Source organism: Erpetoichthys calabaricus, chromosome 5, assembly GCF_900747795.2.
Source record: "Erpetoichthys calabaricus chromosome 5, fErpCal1.3, whole genome shotgun sequence".
Classification (NCBI taxonomy): domain Eukaryota; kingdom Metazoa; phylum Chordata; class Cladistia; order Polypteriformes; family Polypteridae; genus Erpetoichthys; species Erpetoichthys calabaricus.
The window spans coordinates 174,318,513-174,335,522 of NC_041398.2; the positions used below are offsets into that span (position 1 = coordinate 174,318,513).

Consider the following 17,010-nt stretch of genomic DNA (forward strand, 5'->3'; position numbering starts at 1 on the left):
GTCCCTGCTTTATTATGTCAGAGGCTAACTTTAAAGTTGGAATAAGAGAAACCTGACAAAATGCATAATGCCACTTTATTATTATTATTATTATAAGCTATAAAACTAAACCAAGTAAGACGATGATGGTATGACTATATTAGCTAATAAACACATTGACAATTGCCTAGACTTCTCAAACACAAAGTTATTTCTGGCATTAGATTCTCCAACTGACACTGCCTGGCCAACATCATATGGCTCTCATGAGTGTAACTGCTGGGTTCCAACTATGTGAATATCTAAGTAATTAAAATGCCCTCCATCACATGTTGCCAAGGCAGACTCATAATAGAATTTGTTGTAGCAGAAATTGGGCTGGTGATCAGAAATGAAATTATCTAGAATGTTAAAATTGTTAAATGCAATAACAAAGCAATTTCTGCAAAATGCCACAGTTTCTGACACTGAAGCTGAATTGGAGTATCTTGCCAATAATGAAGTGTCAACATTGGTTGCTCACACTAGGCAACAATCATATTTTCCATCAGCAATCTGAGCTATTAAAAAGAAATGCATGTGTTTGTGCCAAAAAGAAAATGTGAGAGTATGGATTCTGTAGTATTCAACATGAAAAACATGTACAAGAGACTAAATAAAACCAAACACAATGCTGAAACACAATTTTAAAGTTATATTGATGAAGTGGACATATAGTCAATTGTAGAATAACATGGCAATGAAGATCTTAGGAAATGTGTGTTTCCATGCAAAGTTTTATGTGGTTAATATAAAATATGAGTCTAAATACCTCATATTTGGAAACAGTGTGATGTCAGTGTTTACTGTTAATATTTCCACAAGTGATGAGAAAAGGAAAATCCAAAAGTTTTAAAAATGCTTATTTACCATCTGAACATATCATCACTGAACTACAGGGTAAACAGTGCACTTTTTTAACAGGTAGAATTTAAAATGTTAGAACTGCTTGTTTCCATATATTTTCAAAATGTTCTTATTCGGGTCTCCTTTAGTTCATGAAAGTAGTAAGAAAAGTAAAACTGATTTAGCAGGCTACCAGAAATACAAAATGACAACCATACAGTCACAGCCAAAATGAATGCAAAATTGTTTTTTGCAGGGGGCAGATGCCATTGGTTAATCTTGTGATCATCACACACATGACATTGTTTTCCTAGGCCAACTGAAGGGTTCTGTGACAGACTGGTCCCTATGTCCAGGTTTATCTCTGCCTGACATTTAGTCTTACTGTGATAAACCCTGGTTTTCTGTGGCCTTAAATTGTTGTAAGTGGCTTCAACAAAAGCACTTAAAGGTAGATAATTGATAAACAAGTTAAGGAAATGCAAGGAAGGATAGCCTGATAATTTCCCATCATGTAAAGAAGCACTATCAAAAATAATTTTCCATACAGTTGCCATATACTGTATTTAAAATGCATTTCATCCATTATCTCGTTTGTATCTATCTGTCAAAAAGAATGACCAAAACATCAAGTTTAGTTCTCAATGCTATATTGAGCCTGGGTCTGTTTTTTACAAGATATTCGATTATTGTTTCTCCAGAAGTTAACATTTTCAGATGGGTAAAAGCTTCCATTAATGACAGCTTAAATTTAAACTATCTTTGGTAAGCAGTCATTATTACTCCCAGCCTTATATACCAGATCAAGGAAGGAACCACAATCATTTTAGCACCCAGAAGAACAACCTGTACTAGTCCCTAACAGCTTTCAAAGGGATTAATATGACAAATAAATAAAAACAGAGACAGAAAGCAACCAGTGTGATTAGCACACATTACCAAGCAGGATTTTTGGAGTACTAAAATAGTCCCAGTCAACAAATGATTTAAGTGTTTTAGTGAATGGAGTGATTAATGTCTAAAGAAAATCCTACAACTTTTTAGCTGTGAAGAAAAATATTATATCCTGGTGCATACTTATGCTATATTTAAAAGTGTTCTTTCTAAAAAAAGTACTATTTCTTACCTGCAGACAGAACACTGCCTCTGAGGCTGCAAAGCTGTGAACATCACAATGATAGAGTAGTTACGTGGAGGAGCTTTAACAAATCTCCTAAATTTGTCTCCATTCATACGGACAACTGACCGCCTGGAGCTCCATTCCATCAGCTGCTCAACTTTCTCTGCCAGCATGTTCTGTCATGAGGAAAACAGAATAAACATAAAGAAACTGTACTCTAACACACAATTATTATTAGCAGTACATTTTTTAAACGTTACCAAATAATACTAACTTCTTTATTGAAACATTGAAAAAATATATACATGTATATAAGGAACAAAAAGCATTTAACATTGCAGAAAATGCTAAAATTAGGAAGCAACTAATGTGTGTCAAATAGCTTTTTTAATGGAATGGACCAAAATTGATCCAGGCAGCAACACATGTTCCATCCAGGATGTCAACCCTTAACACTAGAATTACCAAAGCCTACAAAAAAACTCGTAAATTCGGCCCACCTTAAATCCCTTCACACCTCTCCGTCAGCATCTTTTGTCTTGTAAATGTGCCGATAAAGACAAGCAGCAAGCAGCTTACTATTCCATCCCCCCACCGCCACAGAACGTGCACAAAGTTCTCCCTGTTCCAGCCTTCATTATCTGGGAGTGAAGTGTAATCAGTGTAAACACATCGTTAAAACAGAAACGTTTTTCATATTTTAGTAATAAATGAAAAAATGTAGACATAAACTATATACAGTAATCTGTGAAGCCTGAAGTCCAAAGATCAAATAAACACTTTCACAAAAGGTTCAAGGATGATACAATAGTTTCTGTGGCGCAGCGGTAAGAATTGCTGACTTGTAATCAAGAGTCCCCCAGTTGGATCCTCACTGCCTCATATATTTACCGTTTTGAGTAGTGAGCTGCTCTTATTGTTAATATTATACAATAAACACATACATTTGATTTGCGCCTGTAACAGCCGCTGTAAATTTATAGAACTTGTAAAAGTTAGCGTTTATTTTTTCACTTTAATTCTCTCAGTCACGATCACGATACATACTACCGCCCCCCCAGGGATCTGATGCGGTTAGTTTTTATTTGAAACTGGGAATAACTGTAGATGTGAGTGGTGTTTTGAGACAATCAAACTGGAAATTCTCTGATCTGGATGGATACAAGCTGATACACAAATGCTGGCGAATCTGCCTTCTTGGTATCTCATTGTCACTTGATTTTTTTAGTTTTATTGAGTGTTCCTGCTTATGGTGAATTAGTATGCACCTTATGGTCCATGATGTCAAAGCCGCACTGACAAAAAACAGAGACATAGGTATATATGATATTTGGAATTATTCATTTTATGACCTGTATACTACATTTCGGAAAACAAGGCACGGATGCAACATTATGGAAATTATTCATATTCATTCGCATACCGTCTTGTGGTTGTAATCAGTGACCGTGTGTTTTTTTTTTTCTCCAATCTTGCCCAGTCTGCACATTTTGGTGCATAAAAGTGTAAAAAAAATGCTAACTTTTACAAGTACTATAAATTTACAGCGGTTGTTACAGACGCAAATCAAATGTATGTGGAGTTCCAGTCTTGTGGCTTGTCATGTGGCATACTGGGTTTGGAAAATGGAATAATGAATTAACTACAATACAAATCTCAAGATTACAGAACACGGAAGAATCAACAAATAAAATTTGTATTATAACTTTCAGCCCATTTATGAGTATACCCATATTTATGATTTGCATCTTATGGTATACTAAGCTGTGTTACTTGGCTTCGGCTGGGAGATTTCATAAGACAGATGCCCTCCGTTAGTGTTGTTGGTTCATTGGGTGTATCAGAAGTCCTGTGTACCAAGCTACATGCATTTCTGTATAAAATATTTTTAGTATTTTTTTCTTTTTACCAAGGGCAAATATTATTGGCAGGCAGTGTGTGTTAGTGGTTAAGGCTCTGTACATAGGACATCAAACACTGAGCTTTTTGGTTCAAATCCTGGTATTGACATTGTGTGAATAGGCAAATCACTTCACCTGCCAGTGCTCAATTGGAAAAACAAAGGACATGTAACCAGTTGTATCTGAAATGTTGTAAGTCACCTTTGATCTTCATTTGTTTACACTGCTTAGTAGTATGTACATTGCATAAGCAGTTCTTGAAATGGATATACATAAGTGCTGGTGCAACACAGACGTTTAACGTCAACAGTGAGGAGCAAGGAGTAGTAGTTTCGAGTGTTGCAATGTAATTTCAGGGGCTTCCCCAACAGAAATTCAATTGTCACTATCTAAGACTGACACTGGGATATTGTGCACTTTAACCCTTACATACTGTTCATATTTCATGCCTTTACAGTATGGCCAAGAATTCTCTCATAGTAAGTGTGTATAGCACATTTTGAATAATAGATCTATTTATAATGTATAAATAGCCTATCTGACATTATTAAATTGATGATTAATCCTTAAGTAATGTTTCAGAGAGCAGGGAGGGTGTATTTTTTACGTTTCACAACACTAGTTTTTAAAGAATAACATCTACTATCATGCAATATCATGTCCTGTTTTATCTAAGACATAAAAATATAACAGCCATAATGAATTAAATATTATTTTATTGAAAGTGAAAATGGCAAGAACATTCTGGAATTGTTGGGATTTATTATATAACTATGTACAACCATTACCTTACTGTACTTATCAATATTAGTTCAACATTAATTAACACTTAGAAAACAAAACATAAAAAATTGCTTATTGCAAGCTAGTCTTTGCATTCAAAGCAGTGGTAGGGAACCTAGCATGTGTGGGACTTGCACATGTGTTTCCCACATTTGTAGCACATTGTCCCTGTTTTGGAGAACAGAAGTTGCCTCTACTTCTATTCAGTCCCCTTCTGTTGGGTTCATGTGTGACTTTTTGATCAGGGCCAGGCTCAAATCACTGCACTGACCCCCCTTACCAGTGATGTTGAAGCTGCTGTGCGGGGAAGGTGGTGTTGATTTTGCATGCATGGACTCACAAGGGCTTTTCCAAGCTCCTCCAGAAAGAGCCTCCTCCAGTTCCTCTTGCTTGCCTTCCAGATAGGGTTCAGCTCATTCCATATGACAAAGGCATTGTAGGTCAAAATATCAATGATATTGTGGAATATCATGAGAGGCCAGCGGGTGGTTCTCCTCTTGCAGCTGAATGTGCCTGTTACTTTGTCAAGGTTGTCCATTCCTCCTTTGTTGGCACTGTAGTCAATTATGATGGCCGGTTTTCTGTCCTCCTGAGCAATGGCCTCTGTATCCTTATGAAATGTGCTCATAAGGATGACATTCTTATTCTTCTTTTGCATATATGAGACCACTGTGGTATCAAGGGTGAAATAAAACTTAGAAGACAAGACCTCTCTCCCCAATACTGTAATCGGAGATAGTGGCAGCTCAGGCCAGAATAAATGGATTCTTATTTGTTTCTTTTTAGATTATTTTGTTACATTTCAGGAAATTGTGCTTGTAGGTACAGATCTCGTGTCTGTGTCAAGGCATCCTCTGACCTCTGTATGACTTCTGTTCCTTACATTCACCATATGTGATCACTCTTATGCTGTTTTACTATTTCACTGTTTCTAGGTTCCCCTGTGAACCTTCAAAGACCAGCAGGTGCCTGTCTCTGTGGGAACCTGTGCAAATCTGGTGGGATGACAGACAGTTCTCATGAGAGTGACAAGGTCTCCTTGAACTCTGTCACCATTGCCCCATAGAAATACACACAAACATGGCATGTACAGTTTCACAGTTTCAAGATTCCCTAAAACCACCATTTTCCTTGATTTGACTCACACTGGTGGATCTAAAATCCATCTCAATAGATATGAGTCAAATTTGACCCGGAACAGCCTCAATATAGAAAAACCTGTAGCACCTGTACAACAGTATAAAATTTTTAAATATTTTTATTTTTGTGTATTTTGGGTCACTTTAGGAAAAGTCACCAAATTTCAGGCTAAAAGAATGGCATTTAGGGTAGTTCTACTGCTGTCAAATATCAAAACGGGTCAGCAGTTAACAGAATAGAATGCTTGCTAACCATGGAGCTTTGCACCTTCCTTGATATTCAATAAACTTTTCTCTTTCCATTTCACAACATGATCACACCTTTTTTTTTCTGTCTGGAACACCAGTGTGAAAACTGTAGAATGTAAAGACAGTATTCATTGTTTTTACTCCTTGTGCAAACAAAAATGTCACAATTTTCAATTTTGTTTTAATTCATACAATTACATATAAAGTTTAAATAATGATGGAGCTTTGCACCTTCCTTGATGTTCAATAAACTTTTCTCTTTCCATTTCACAACATGATCACGCCTCTTTTTTCCTGTCCGGAACACCAGTGTGAAAACTGTAGAGTCTAAAGAGAGTATTCATTTTTTTTACTCTTTGTACAAACAAAAATGTCACAATTTTCAATTTTGTTTTATTCATACAATTACATATAAATTTTAAATAATGATCTATGTCCTTCATATCTGTTGCTTTATCTCTAAATTGAAAAATATTCTGCATCTCCAGCACATTCCCGTAAAGCTTACTTCTCAGACTGTTATTATTTCCAAGGCACCTTTCTCACCTCCTGTCTGGTTTTATACTTGCTATCTTTGAAGGCAACTCTATCAGCAATGTCTCATAAGCCTTTACTCCTTCTAGTGCTTCTTACACTGGCACTTCCTCTTTTGTCTCGTCAACAAAGGCAAACAGACTAATCAGATTGCTCTAAGAGACCGGACCCACAGACCTTAGTGTTTTATTCAAAAGTAGATAATTAGTTAGTGATGAAAATGGCAGATGTCTAACAGCAGGCCATGCACCAGGTGTAACTACAATAAAATGTAAGATCTGTTTTATTACTGTATATAAATATTGTGATGCTGATTAGAGAGGGGTGGAGACAAAAGAATGACTGAAATATACAGTAAAAAGTCTAAGACTTGAAAAAAGCATAGGATGAAACCTGTTATACAGAAAACAGAATGCAAAGGAAAGACCAAAATGTCACTTTACTCAGTGCCATCAAAAAACACCTCCTGAACCAGCAAGCTGCCATATTGAGCTTCTTTTTTAAGCTTCTTCATGAAGTCATCTTGCTCTCTTTTAACATGTTTTGACCAACATTTCATATACATTTATAGTGTGAAAGAAAATTTAACTGTGTGCAAGCTACTAAGGGTTAAAAGCTGACAAAGCTGTTTTGCTCTAACGGCAGGTTATTCATACAGGCGTCTGTCATAAGACAGGGTGCAGTAAGCTGTCCTAGGACAATTTCCTCTTTAGGAATGCATTTCTTAGACACAGGAAAGATGACCTTTCTTTCTTTAGGGTCCATCTGACACATACACAAAACAGAAACAGATGGCCCATTTGTGTAATAAAATGCCATGCTTAGGTAAATGATATTATGCTTTTTGATAAGTAAGGGGAAGGGGGAGGGAGGAAAATATAAAAAAGCCGACCAAAAAAGGGAATTTTGCTCTTCTGTCTTGCAACGCATAAATCCATGTACTCACCGGTGCCTGAATAAAGACTGAATGATTGAATTATTCCTGTCTTCCTTGGGGGTTTCTTCCACAATAGAAAATCACATTTTCAAGAAATATATTCCTGCATGTTTTGGTAATGATCTACAGTGGGGCAAAAAAGTATTTAGTCAGCCACCAATTGTGCAAGTTCTCTGACTTAAAAAGATGAGAGAGGCCTGTAATTTTCATCATAGGTATACCTCAACTATGAGAGACAAAATGAGAAAAAAAATCCAGAAAATCACATTGTCTGATTTTTGAAGAATTTATTTGCAAATTATGGTGGAAAAAAGTATTTGGTCAATAACAAAAGTTCATCTCAATACTTTGTTATATACCCTTTGTTGGCAATGACAGAGGTCAAACGTTTTCTGTAAGTCTTCACAAGGTTTTTACACACTGTTGCTGGTATTTTGGCCCATTCCTCCATGCAGATCTCCTCTAGAGCAGTGATGTTTTGGGGCTGTCGCTGGGCAACACGGACTTTCAACTCCCTCCAAAGATTTTCTATGGGGTTGAGATCTGGAGACTGGCTAGGCCACTCCAGGACCTTGAAATGCTTCATACAAAGCCACTCCTTCGTTACCCGGGCGGTGTGTTTGGGATCAATGTCATGCTGAAAGACCTAGCCACGTTTCATCTTCAATGCCCTTGCTGATGGAAGGAGGTTTTCACTCAAAATCAGACGATACATGGCCCCATTCATTCTTTCCTTTACACGGATTAGTCGTCCTGGTCCCTTTGCAGAAAAACAGCCCCAAAGCATGATGTTTCCACCCCCATGCTTTACAGTAGGTATGGTGTTCTTTGGATGTAACTCAGCATTCTTTCTCTTCCAAACACGACGAGTAGAGTTTTTACCAAAAAGTTCTATTTTGGTTTCATTCCTCTTCTAGATCATCCAAATGCTCTCTAGCAAACGTCAGACAAGCCTGCACATGTACTGGCTTAAGCAGGGGGAACACGTCTGGTACTGCAGGATTTGAGTCCCTGGCGGCGTAGTGTGTTACTGATGGTAGCCTTTGTTACTTTGGTCCCAGCTCTCTGCAGGTCATTCGCTAGGTCCCCCATGTGGTTCTGGGATTTTTGCTCACTGTTCTTGTGATCATTTTGAACCCACAGGTTGAGATCTTGCATGGAGCCCCAGATCGAGGGAGATTATCAGTGGTCTTGTATGTCTTCCATTTTCTAATAATTGCTCCCACAGTTGATTTCTTCACACCAAGCTGCTTACCTATTGCAGATTCAGTCTTCCCAGCCTGGTGCAGGTTTTTTTTGTTTCTGGTGTCCTTTGACAGCTCTTTGGTCTTGGCCATAGTTGAGTTTGGAGTGTGACTGTTTGAGGTTGTGGACAGGTGTCTTATAATTGCTCCCACAGTTGATTTCTTCACACCAAGCTGCTTACCTATTGCAGATTCAGTCTTCCCAGCCTGGTGCAGGTTTTTTTGTTTCTGGTGTCCTTTGACAGCTCTTTGGTCTTGGCCATAGTTGAGTTTGGAGTGTGACTGTTTGAGGTTGTGGACAGGTGTCTTTTATATTGATAACGAGTTCAAACAGGTGCCATTAATACAGGTAACGAGTGGAGGACAGAGGAGCCTCTTACAGAAGAAGTTACAGGTCTGTGAGAGCCAGAAATCTTGCTTGTTTGTAGGTGACCAAATACTTATTTTCCACCATAATTTGCAAATAAATTCTTTAAAAATCAGACAATGTGATTTTCAGGATTTTTTTTTCTCATTTTGTCTCATAAATTACAGGCCTCTCTCATCTTTTTAAGTGGGAGAACTTGCACAATTGGTGGCTGACTAAATACTTTTTTGCCCCACTGTATCTATTCTTAACTGTATGGTGTTTGCATTCTTTCTTCTTATCTGAATGGATGTTTCACTGTGTATTCTGGTTTATCACTCCATTTCCTAAAGATATGTACAGTATGTTAGGCTAAATTTGGCTCAGTGTGGATGAGGGTGAGGTGAAATAGATGGATGTCCCTTTTATAGCTGTCTCCAGCATTTGATGGTGTCAGAATGGACTTTGGCCCCCTGCTATTCTGAGTTGGATATACTGAGCCAGAAAATGTAGGGATCATTTTAGCAACAAGCCTTTTTACAAGGACAGTTGATTGGTGTACTTTTTGATTACCCAGCCACCTGCGAAGCTCCAAAGCACACAACATACTGTAGCATGGCTACCTGAAAGTTTATGCTGTCTCATTAGGAGATACTGAGAGGGCCATAGGATATTCATTGATTTATACTGTTGGGATTACCAATATTGTCCATGAAATTATAGAGACAATAATTCAAAAGGTGCCTTACAAATGACAGTAAGTGAAAATAAAGAAAAATAATAATTAAATAAACTAATTATAACAAAGGTAGTTGGTGGAGAGAGAAAAAAAACTCCAGTGGTCATTATTTCATATATGTTATTACCATGTTATACTGTCATTAAGTGAAAATATATTCTTTTTGTACTACATGCAATAAAAGACATACAATTTCCTTACTCCTTTGGGAGGGGCATAAGAGTTAGTTTATGCAGATTGTGTCTAGAGGTTGGTTCTAGTGAAATTTAAAAAGCTATTAATAATACATACCAACACTCATCTATCTTTAAGCAATTTTCAGTTTGATAAGGATTTCCACTTTTCAAACCAACTGGCCTCATCAATATTGTACATGAATTGTAAATTAACTTTAATATCCGCATAATGACATCAATGTGGAAATTACAAAGAACCAGGAGAAGAGGACTTTTTTTAGTTTAGCCTACTTTTTTGGAGCTTTTGTGACCCTTTGTCTGTATGGTCAGGAAAATTGTATTTAAAATTGCTGTTTGAGTCTCACACAAACTGAGTTTTTAATTCAGTGACTTTTTCATTTTTGACGACTGCAGAGCTTTTCCTACAGGACTCTGTTAGATTATTGTGAAATATAGTGCTCCATGTCATTTTATGGAAGATTCAATGAAATATGAAAAAAAATATTACTGAGCTTTAATAATTAAGCCAAAGTGTCCACCCGGCTTTAACAGCATAGTCCAAAACATTACTTTTTTTTTTTTTTTCTTTTAACAAATGAATCCATTATCAGCAAAATATTAAGCTAATGACATCTGGGAAGGGTAACGAATTCCTTGTTTTTTATAATCTTCTGAGCCCATTAAATGCTTCTTGTATCATCAGCTTTGTATGTTTTGCCTTCTTTGTTTAAAGTTAATTGCTTAATGAAAGATTTTTACAGTTAACATATAGCCACTGCATTCAATCTCCGACAGAAAACATTACAAATAATACACGCAACATTTTAAATCTGCACTTTTTTACAGGTATAGTAGACTTCTCATAAACACACCACTGGTCATTTTTATCACAAAGAGGAAAAAAAAAAGATTTTAGCATGATTAAAAAAGTGATTTCATATTCCTTACTTGTAGTTCCATACAATTGATCCACAGAATGCTTACATATCCTTGCTAAAAGTATACATTTGTTGGATGAAAATTTATGCAACCTTGTATGAGTCACTTTGCAAACATGCACATCTGGCTTTACAAAATATATTCAGTATTTCTGTAAAGGATTGTATTATAAATGTAAAGTGCTTTGGGTGTTCACTCTAAAATCTAATACATAAAATACATCTAACAGATTGGTGTTTCAACTCAGTATTGATTTCAAACAAAGTTCATGTTTAACCACTCTACTTGTTAAAATGGATTTATCTTAAAATAAAATCTACATCAGACCATTTTTCATCAAATGGATAGCTGTTGACTTTTGGACTATCAGGATTTTCTCAAGCACCACATATCTTATTTTTTTCTAAAGTCCATAGATATGCTATTAGGCTTACTGGTGTGTATGGCTGGTAATGGTCATGTGCCTTCTCAAGTGTTTTTCCTGACTTGTATTCATTGCTGTTAATGTGTGCTAGTGTCCTATAACCCTGTCAAGGTATAAGTGGGTACTGAAGACGGTGTTTAACTGTTAAGGCAATTTTCCTAATTATGCAGATGGTAAGAAACAAAGTGTTTAAAGATACAGAAAGACATAACTATTTGTGAAGTTATTTAGTTCAAACTATATGATTGTAAACAAATCAAATCTGTCTTTGCCTGTACCTTTACATGTTACCAGTATACATAATCATATTGTGCCTTAAACACCAAAGCTTTTTAATATAATTACAAATATGCAAAAAACATTACCTCCATTAATTTGAAAATGAGAAAAATAGATAGATATATAGAAACTTTTTAAAAAATTCCTATCTGTCTAGGTTCTTGTTGTGACTGAGTAGTCAATTACATGCAAACATCAAGTGTGCCTAATACATAGCTACTCTGTATATAATAACACCCCTTTTCACTGCCTTCACAATTGTTTTGACTCTTTATTATTTATTTTATGAGAGCCTGTTATTTATATTTCTCATTAATGTTCAATATTTCTCTCTTCAATAAATAATGGATCACAAGAAAGACCCTTTTTAATCTCCATATTGAACATCTACCCTGTGCACTGAGAAAAAGAATACAGTGATGGGAATGGGAATCATGGGAAGCAAGGAGAGATAGTTAAGAAGTCTGAAGTTAATGGTGATATTTCTCTAGTAAACAGAGATAAATAGTTTTAATTACAACTTGAGAAATCCCTAAAACAGTATGTTGCTTCAATTTAAAATAAAAGTAATATTGAATAACTGGTAGTATAAAAATAAATATAAGAACACACATTTGAGACAAATTTAAGATGGTAGAAATTAAGTAAATAAAATTAGGTGTCTGAAAATAATAATTTTGAGCACCAAGTGCTCTTGTCACCATAGAGACATCTGAACCAAATTGATTAGAACCAGTTCAAACTTTTCGGTCATTGAAATATACTTAATAGTTCCTTGGGGAGTGGCTTTGAATCATAACTTGATCACTGTCTATATTGATGCTTGCATATTGTTTACATGTCTGTGTGGAGTTTTCTGCTGATACTCTGGTTTTCCTCCCATATCTCAAATATATGCATGCTCAGGCCAAAGTGCAACACTAAAATAGGCTCTGCCTGTGTGAGTGTTAGGGTATTTTGTGAATATCTTGCAATTGCTACAGGGCTGGTTAGTAAAAAAGCAATATGTATTGGTAAAGACACGATTTTGTGTAATATAGATTTTAATGTGTGGTTTATAATATGTAAATATAAACAGAACGATTAAAAACATACTAAACCTTCACAAATAATTAAAGTTTTAAGTTAATTTATGATAACTATTGATCTGTTCAAGAAAATGAAAGACAAGCCAGCAGATATGATGTGATACACTAGATGTTTTGAAAAAACCACCTGTTATCACTCCATTGAACTGATATTACAGGTACCCTCTGAGTCCAGTGTAATATTTAAAAGGCTTATTATCATTCATTTTTCAAATGATAATAAGACTCATGCTAATTCACAACTCCTCTTCTGTCAGAAGATGGAATAATTGTAAGGTCATGATGGCTGTTGAAATGGACCAGGGGATAAATGTTTGCTGAAGAACAAATAGAGGTCAAAATTGAAGAAATCATCAGAAAGCTAACATCTAATCCAACATGTAAACCAAAAATCTTTTTTTATTATAGTGGAGCACAAAAGAGATCACAACTGAAATAAATCACAGAGTAATTTACAATCTTGGCAACGCTGAAATTTACACCACCACACAAAGCTTGACTTCTGGGACAATGCCACTTGGAATGAGTCATCATGGCATTGAATTGGTTGCACAAAATGGTGGTGCCCACTAGGGAAACAAAATGGAGTTGCAGTGAAATACATAACAAGGCAATAATAAAATTAAAAAAAGATATTTCCCAGAAACAGAAGTATATATGAATTCTCTATGAACTGAGTATTTTCAGAAGAATCTGTTTCTCCAAACCCAGAGCATATATGATACGTAAAATTGAAATAAGTAGTAAACTTGACTCAATAATTTAACATGTTGTTAAAATGTTTATAGCAAACTCAGCTTTGCTGTCACAACCAATTCTTTCCTCGAACTATGTCTTACAAGAGTTAGGACCATAAAACTCTGGCTTATACAGAGACAAGTCCCACTGGAATCTTTATTAAAGAGAATTTATTAACAAAAAATGCTAAAATACTCAAAAAATGTCAAAAAAGGAGGCGAAGGAGGTCTGCCTAAAAGGCAATCCACAGCAAACAAGTCCCAAAATGTAATCCAACAGAGTAATCCAAAAAATAGAAGGAAAAAAATGAAAATAACCAGCAAAGAACAAAACAAAACAGCCTGCTAGTAAAACTCACCTCCAAAGCGTACTCAATGAAATGCAAATGACTGTGTACCAAATGAGTCTTTAGAGAGCTGAGAATAGTCCCTCAACTGTGATGGACAAGTCGTTCCACGACATCTTGGGGAACTAACCACAAAAGACAGGGAATGTAATATTTAAAGAAATAATTCAAGTATTTTAAACAAAACAGAAACAATAAATTAAAATATTGGCTAAAAGATAAATGAACATAACAATATTAACAGAAAAAAAAAACAAACAAAAAAATCAAACAGAAAAATTAATGAAAAAGACAAAGAAAAAGAACATAAACATAAGCCAGAGAAGGGATCTGGCCAGAACATAACATCAGCTTTTAGTTAAAAAGGCAAATGAAAAATCTTTATAAATTAATTGTATTATTAACAAAAATAGCAAAACACAAAGAAAATTTAAAAGAGCAAAAAGGGGCACAAAGGAGTTGCCTAAAATGCAATCCACTATATACAAGTCCCAATACGAAATCCAAAAATCAGAATCCTTAAAATAAAGCACAGTATAATCAAAAACCCAGAAACTCCAACAAGAAAAAACAGCAATAAGTACAAAAAACTCCAACAAACAAATGACTCCCAAATCTTGAGCCTTCTCAGCCTATTTAGGCAGCCTGAGCAAAGAGTCCACCCACAAAGAACAAGGAACATAACTACATGTAAGGGGAAAGTACACAATTATATCACATATGAAATCAACAAATATAGGTATGAAAGCTAAGTTAACATTAACAAAAATACAAACATACAATGTACATAACTTTAAACAAATACATAACTTATGCTAAGAAATTGTAATAATTAAGCCTACCTCAAGAAGAAAATCACAGAAAAAAAATCCCTTACTCAAGACTTTCTTAAGAAAAGTTGCACAACAATGACTTTAATGTGCTAAAACATGAGATTGAACAATTAAGATGCAAAGAAAATGTTTCCAAATAAATAAAGACGTATCCATTCAGGTGCGTGTTAATCATTTTCAAGAAGCATCAAGATTCAAGTGAGTTTATAAAAGAGCAACAACAGAACACATACATCAGAAATCTTTGCTGCCAGACTCTACTTACAAAAATGTCTTAATGAGCCTCACAATGCTACAGCAAATTCTGAAGTTATCCATCATTTAAGACTGGTCTCAGCTTCAGACTCTGACCTATGCCTTCACAGTAATGCAGCACTTTTTCTTAAGATTCAATCAATCATTAATTTATAGACAGCACTATCACAAAGCAACCATCTGTCCCTTCATTCTATCCATTTTTCATGTTTGCTCTGTTCCATTTTCAGTTGCAGGGTAGGGGAGGCAATGGTTAGTGAGTGGTAGGGGGTGCTTGGGGTGCCAGCCCATAGTTCCATCATACCCACACACAATCATAGCACTTAAAACATTGAAGGCATCTCATACGAATGCATGGAAATGTGAAAAATTCATGACAAAATATAAACTTGCAACAATGTCACATTTTAAATGAAAGAAATTCTAAACTAAGTACATAGAACACTTAATTGCTGCCCATGCTGTACCTGCACTGTAAGACTAGGTGTTTATTTATTTCCCCCTGCATATTCAATGATAGCCTTCAATTTATTTCAGCATTTTACTTGGAAGGCAGAATGTTGTTTAAAATTTTAAATATACTTGTAATATTTAACTCATTAACTTAGAGTCTATAAACAGCCTTCAAGGAAACCATTATGCTTAAAATCTTTGAACAGAATTGAAAATGCTGTAAATGGTTCCATTCCCAACCCAGCATTTATGCTTTCTAGTCCAAGTTGAGTTTAATGTGATGTGTATGTTGTACAATAAAAATACTTAGAATAGTTGCAAAAATACAATAAATAAAAAGTATACATGGCATGCAACATACGGTATATGCTGTGTATATATCAGGCACAACATTAAAACCACCTGCCTAATATTATGTAGGTCCCCCTTGTACCGCCAAAACAGCTCTGACTTCTCGAGACATGTTGAAGGTGTACTGTGGTATCTGGAAGAGGTGATTCTAGGGACTCAAGGGGCCCTCCAAACTCACATTCCTCCCAGTCCCAACATGGTAAAATGTATTACCATTTTTTTAATCACAAAGTCTAAATTAATAACAGGGAGAATGTAATAAAAACAAATCCTTTATTTTAAGGATTTATTGTTGGTGAAAAATAGGTTATATAAATAAAAACATGCAATAATTACAGATTAAAGTAAATGTAAAAAATCTAAGTAAAAAAATTAAATGTAAAATAAATGTAAGGTGCACACTGTAATCTATACTAATTAATAAAAGGCAAAGCCCTCACTGACTCACTGACTCACTCATCACTAATTGTCCAACTTCCCGTGTAGGTGGAAGGCTAAAATTTGGCAGGCTGATTCCTTACAGCTTACTTACAAAAGTTAGGCAGGTTTCATTTCGAAATTCAACGCGTAATGGTCATAACTGGAACCTCATTTTTGACAATATACTGTAATGGACGGCAGCTTGATGGCTGTGGGAGGCGGAGTTGAGTGTCATGTCATCACGCCTCCCACGTAATCTGAACTGAGTAAGGAGAAATGAAGGAAGAGCCGCAAACAGCGAAGAACAAAAAATTAATTAAACAATTGAGAAGGGAGCGAGTAAAGCATACAAGCATCTTCATAAGGGAAACAAAGCACGGTGTAAAACGTAAGTTTAAATTAAGTTTATTGAAACGCTCCCGTTGCGGATTGCAATAACATATTCGCGAGATAAAAGAACTCAGTACGGAGAAATTAAGGAAGAGCCGCAAACAGTGAAGAACAAAAAATTCATTAAACAATTGAGAAGGGAGCGAGTGAAGCATACAAGCATGTTCATAAGGGAAACAAAGCACGGTGTAAAACGTAAGTTTAAATTAAGTTTATAGAAACGCTCCCGCTGCAGATTGCAATAACATATTCGCGAGATAAAAGTTTAATGAGAAGACACGAGGTATAAACGAACCACACGCCGTAGCGCAACGTTAGGGGCAACAGTTTCAACCATTCTATGATCTGCTTCTCGCAACTGAAAGACGGCACATGGCGGATGTTAGCCGACTTGCTGACCGCAACGTTAGGGGCTTCAACTCTGGCGCTGACGATAGAGATTCGATTCCCAAGAGGGGATGA

At 35.7% G+C, this 17,010-nt stretch overlaps 1 protein-coding gene across 1 annotated transcript in view; it reads right to left on the reverse strand.

The window, feature by feature from the left end:
- The window catches only part of tusc3 (tumor suppressor candidate 3), a 550,580-nt gene that overhangs the window by 289,165 nt on the left and 244,405 nt on the right, over window positions 1-17,010 (reverse strand). The window contains exon 2 of the mRNA XM_028802245.2: window positions 1,991-2,160. Coding sequence (XP_028658078.1) covers window positions 1,991-2,160 — 170 coding nt within the window. The remainder of the gene's footprint in view (window positions 1-1,990; window positions 2,161-17,010) is intronic.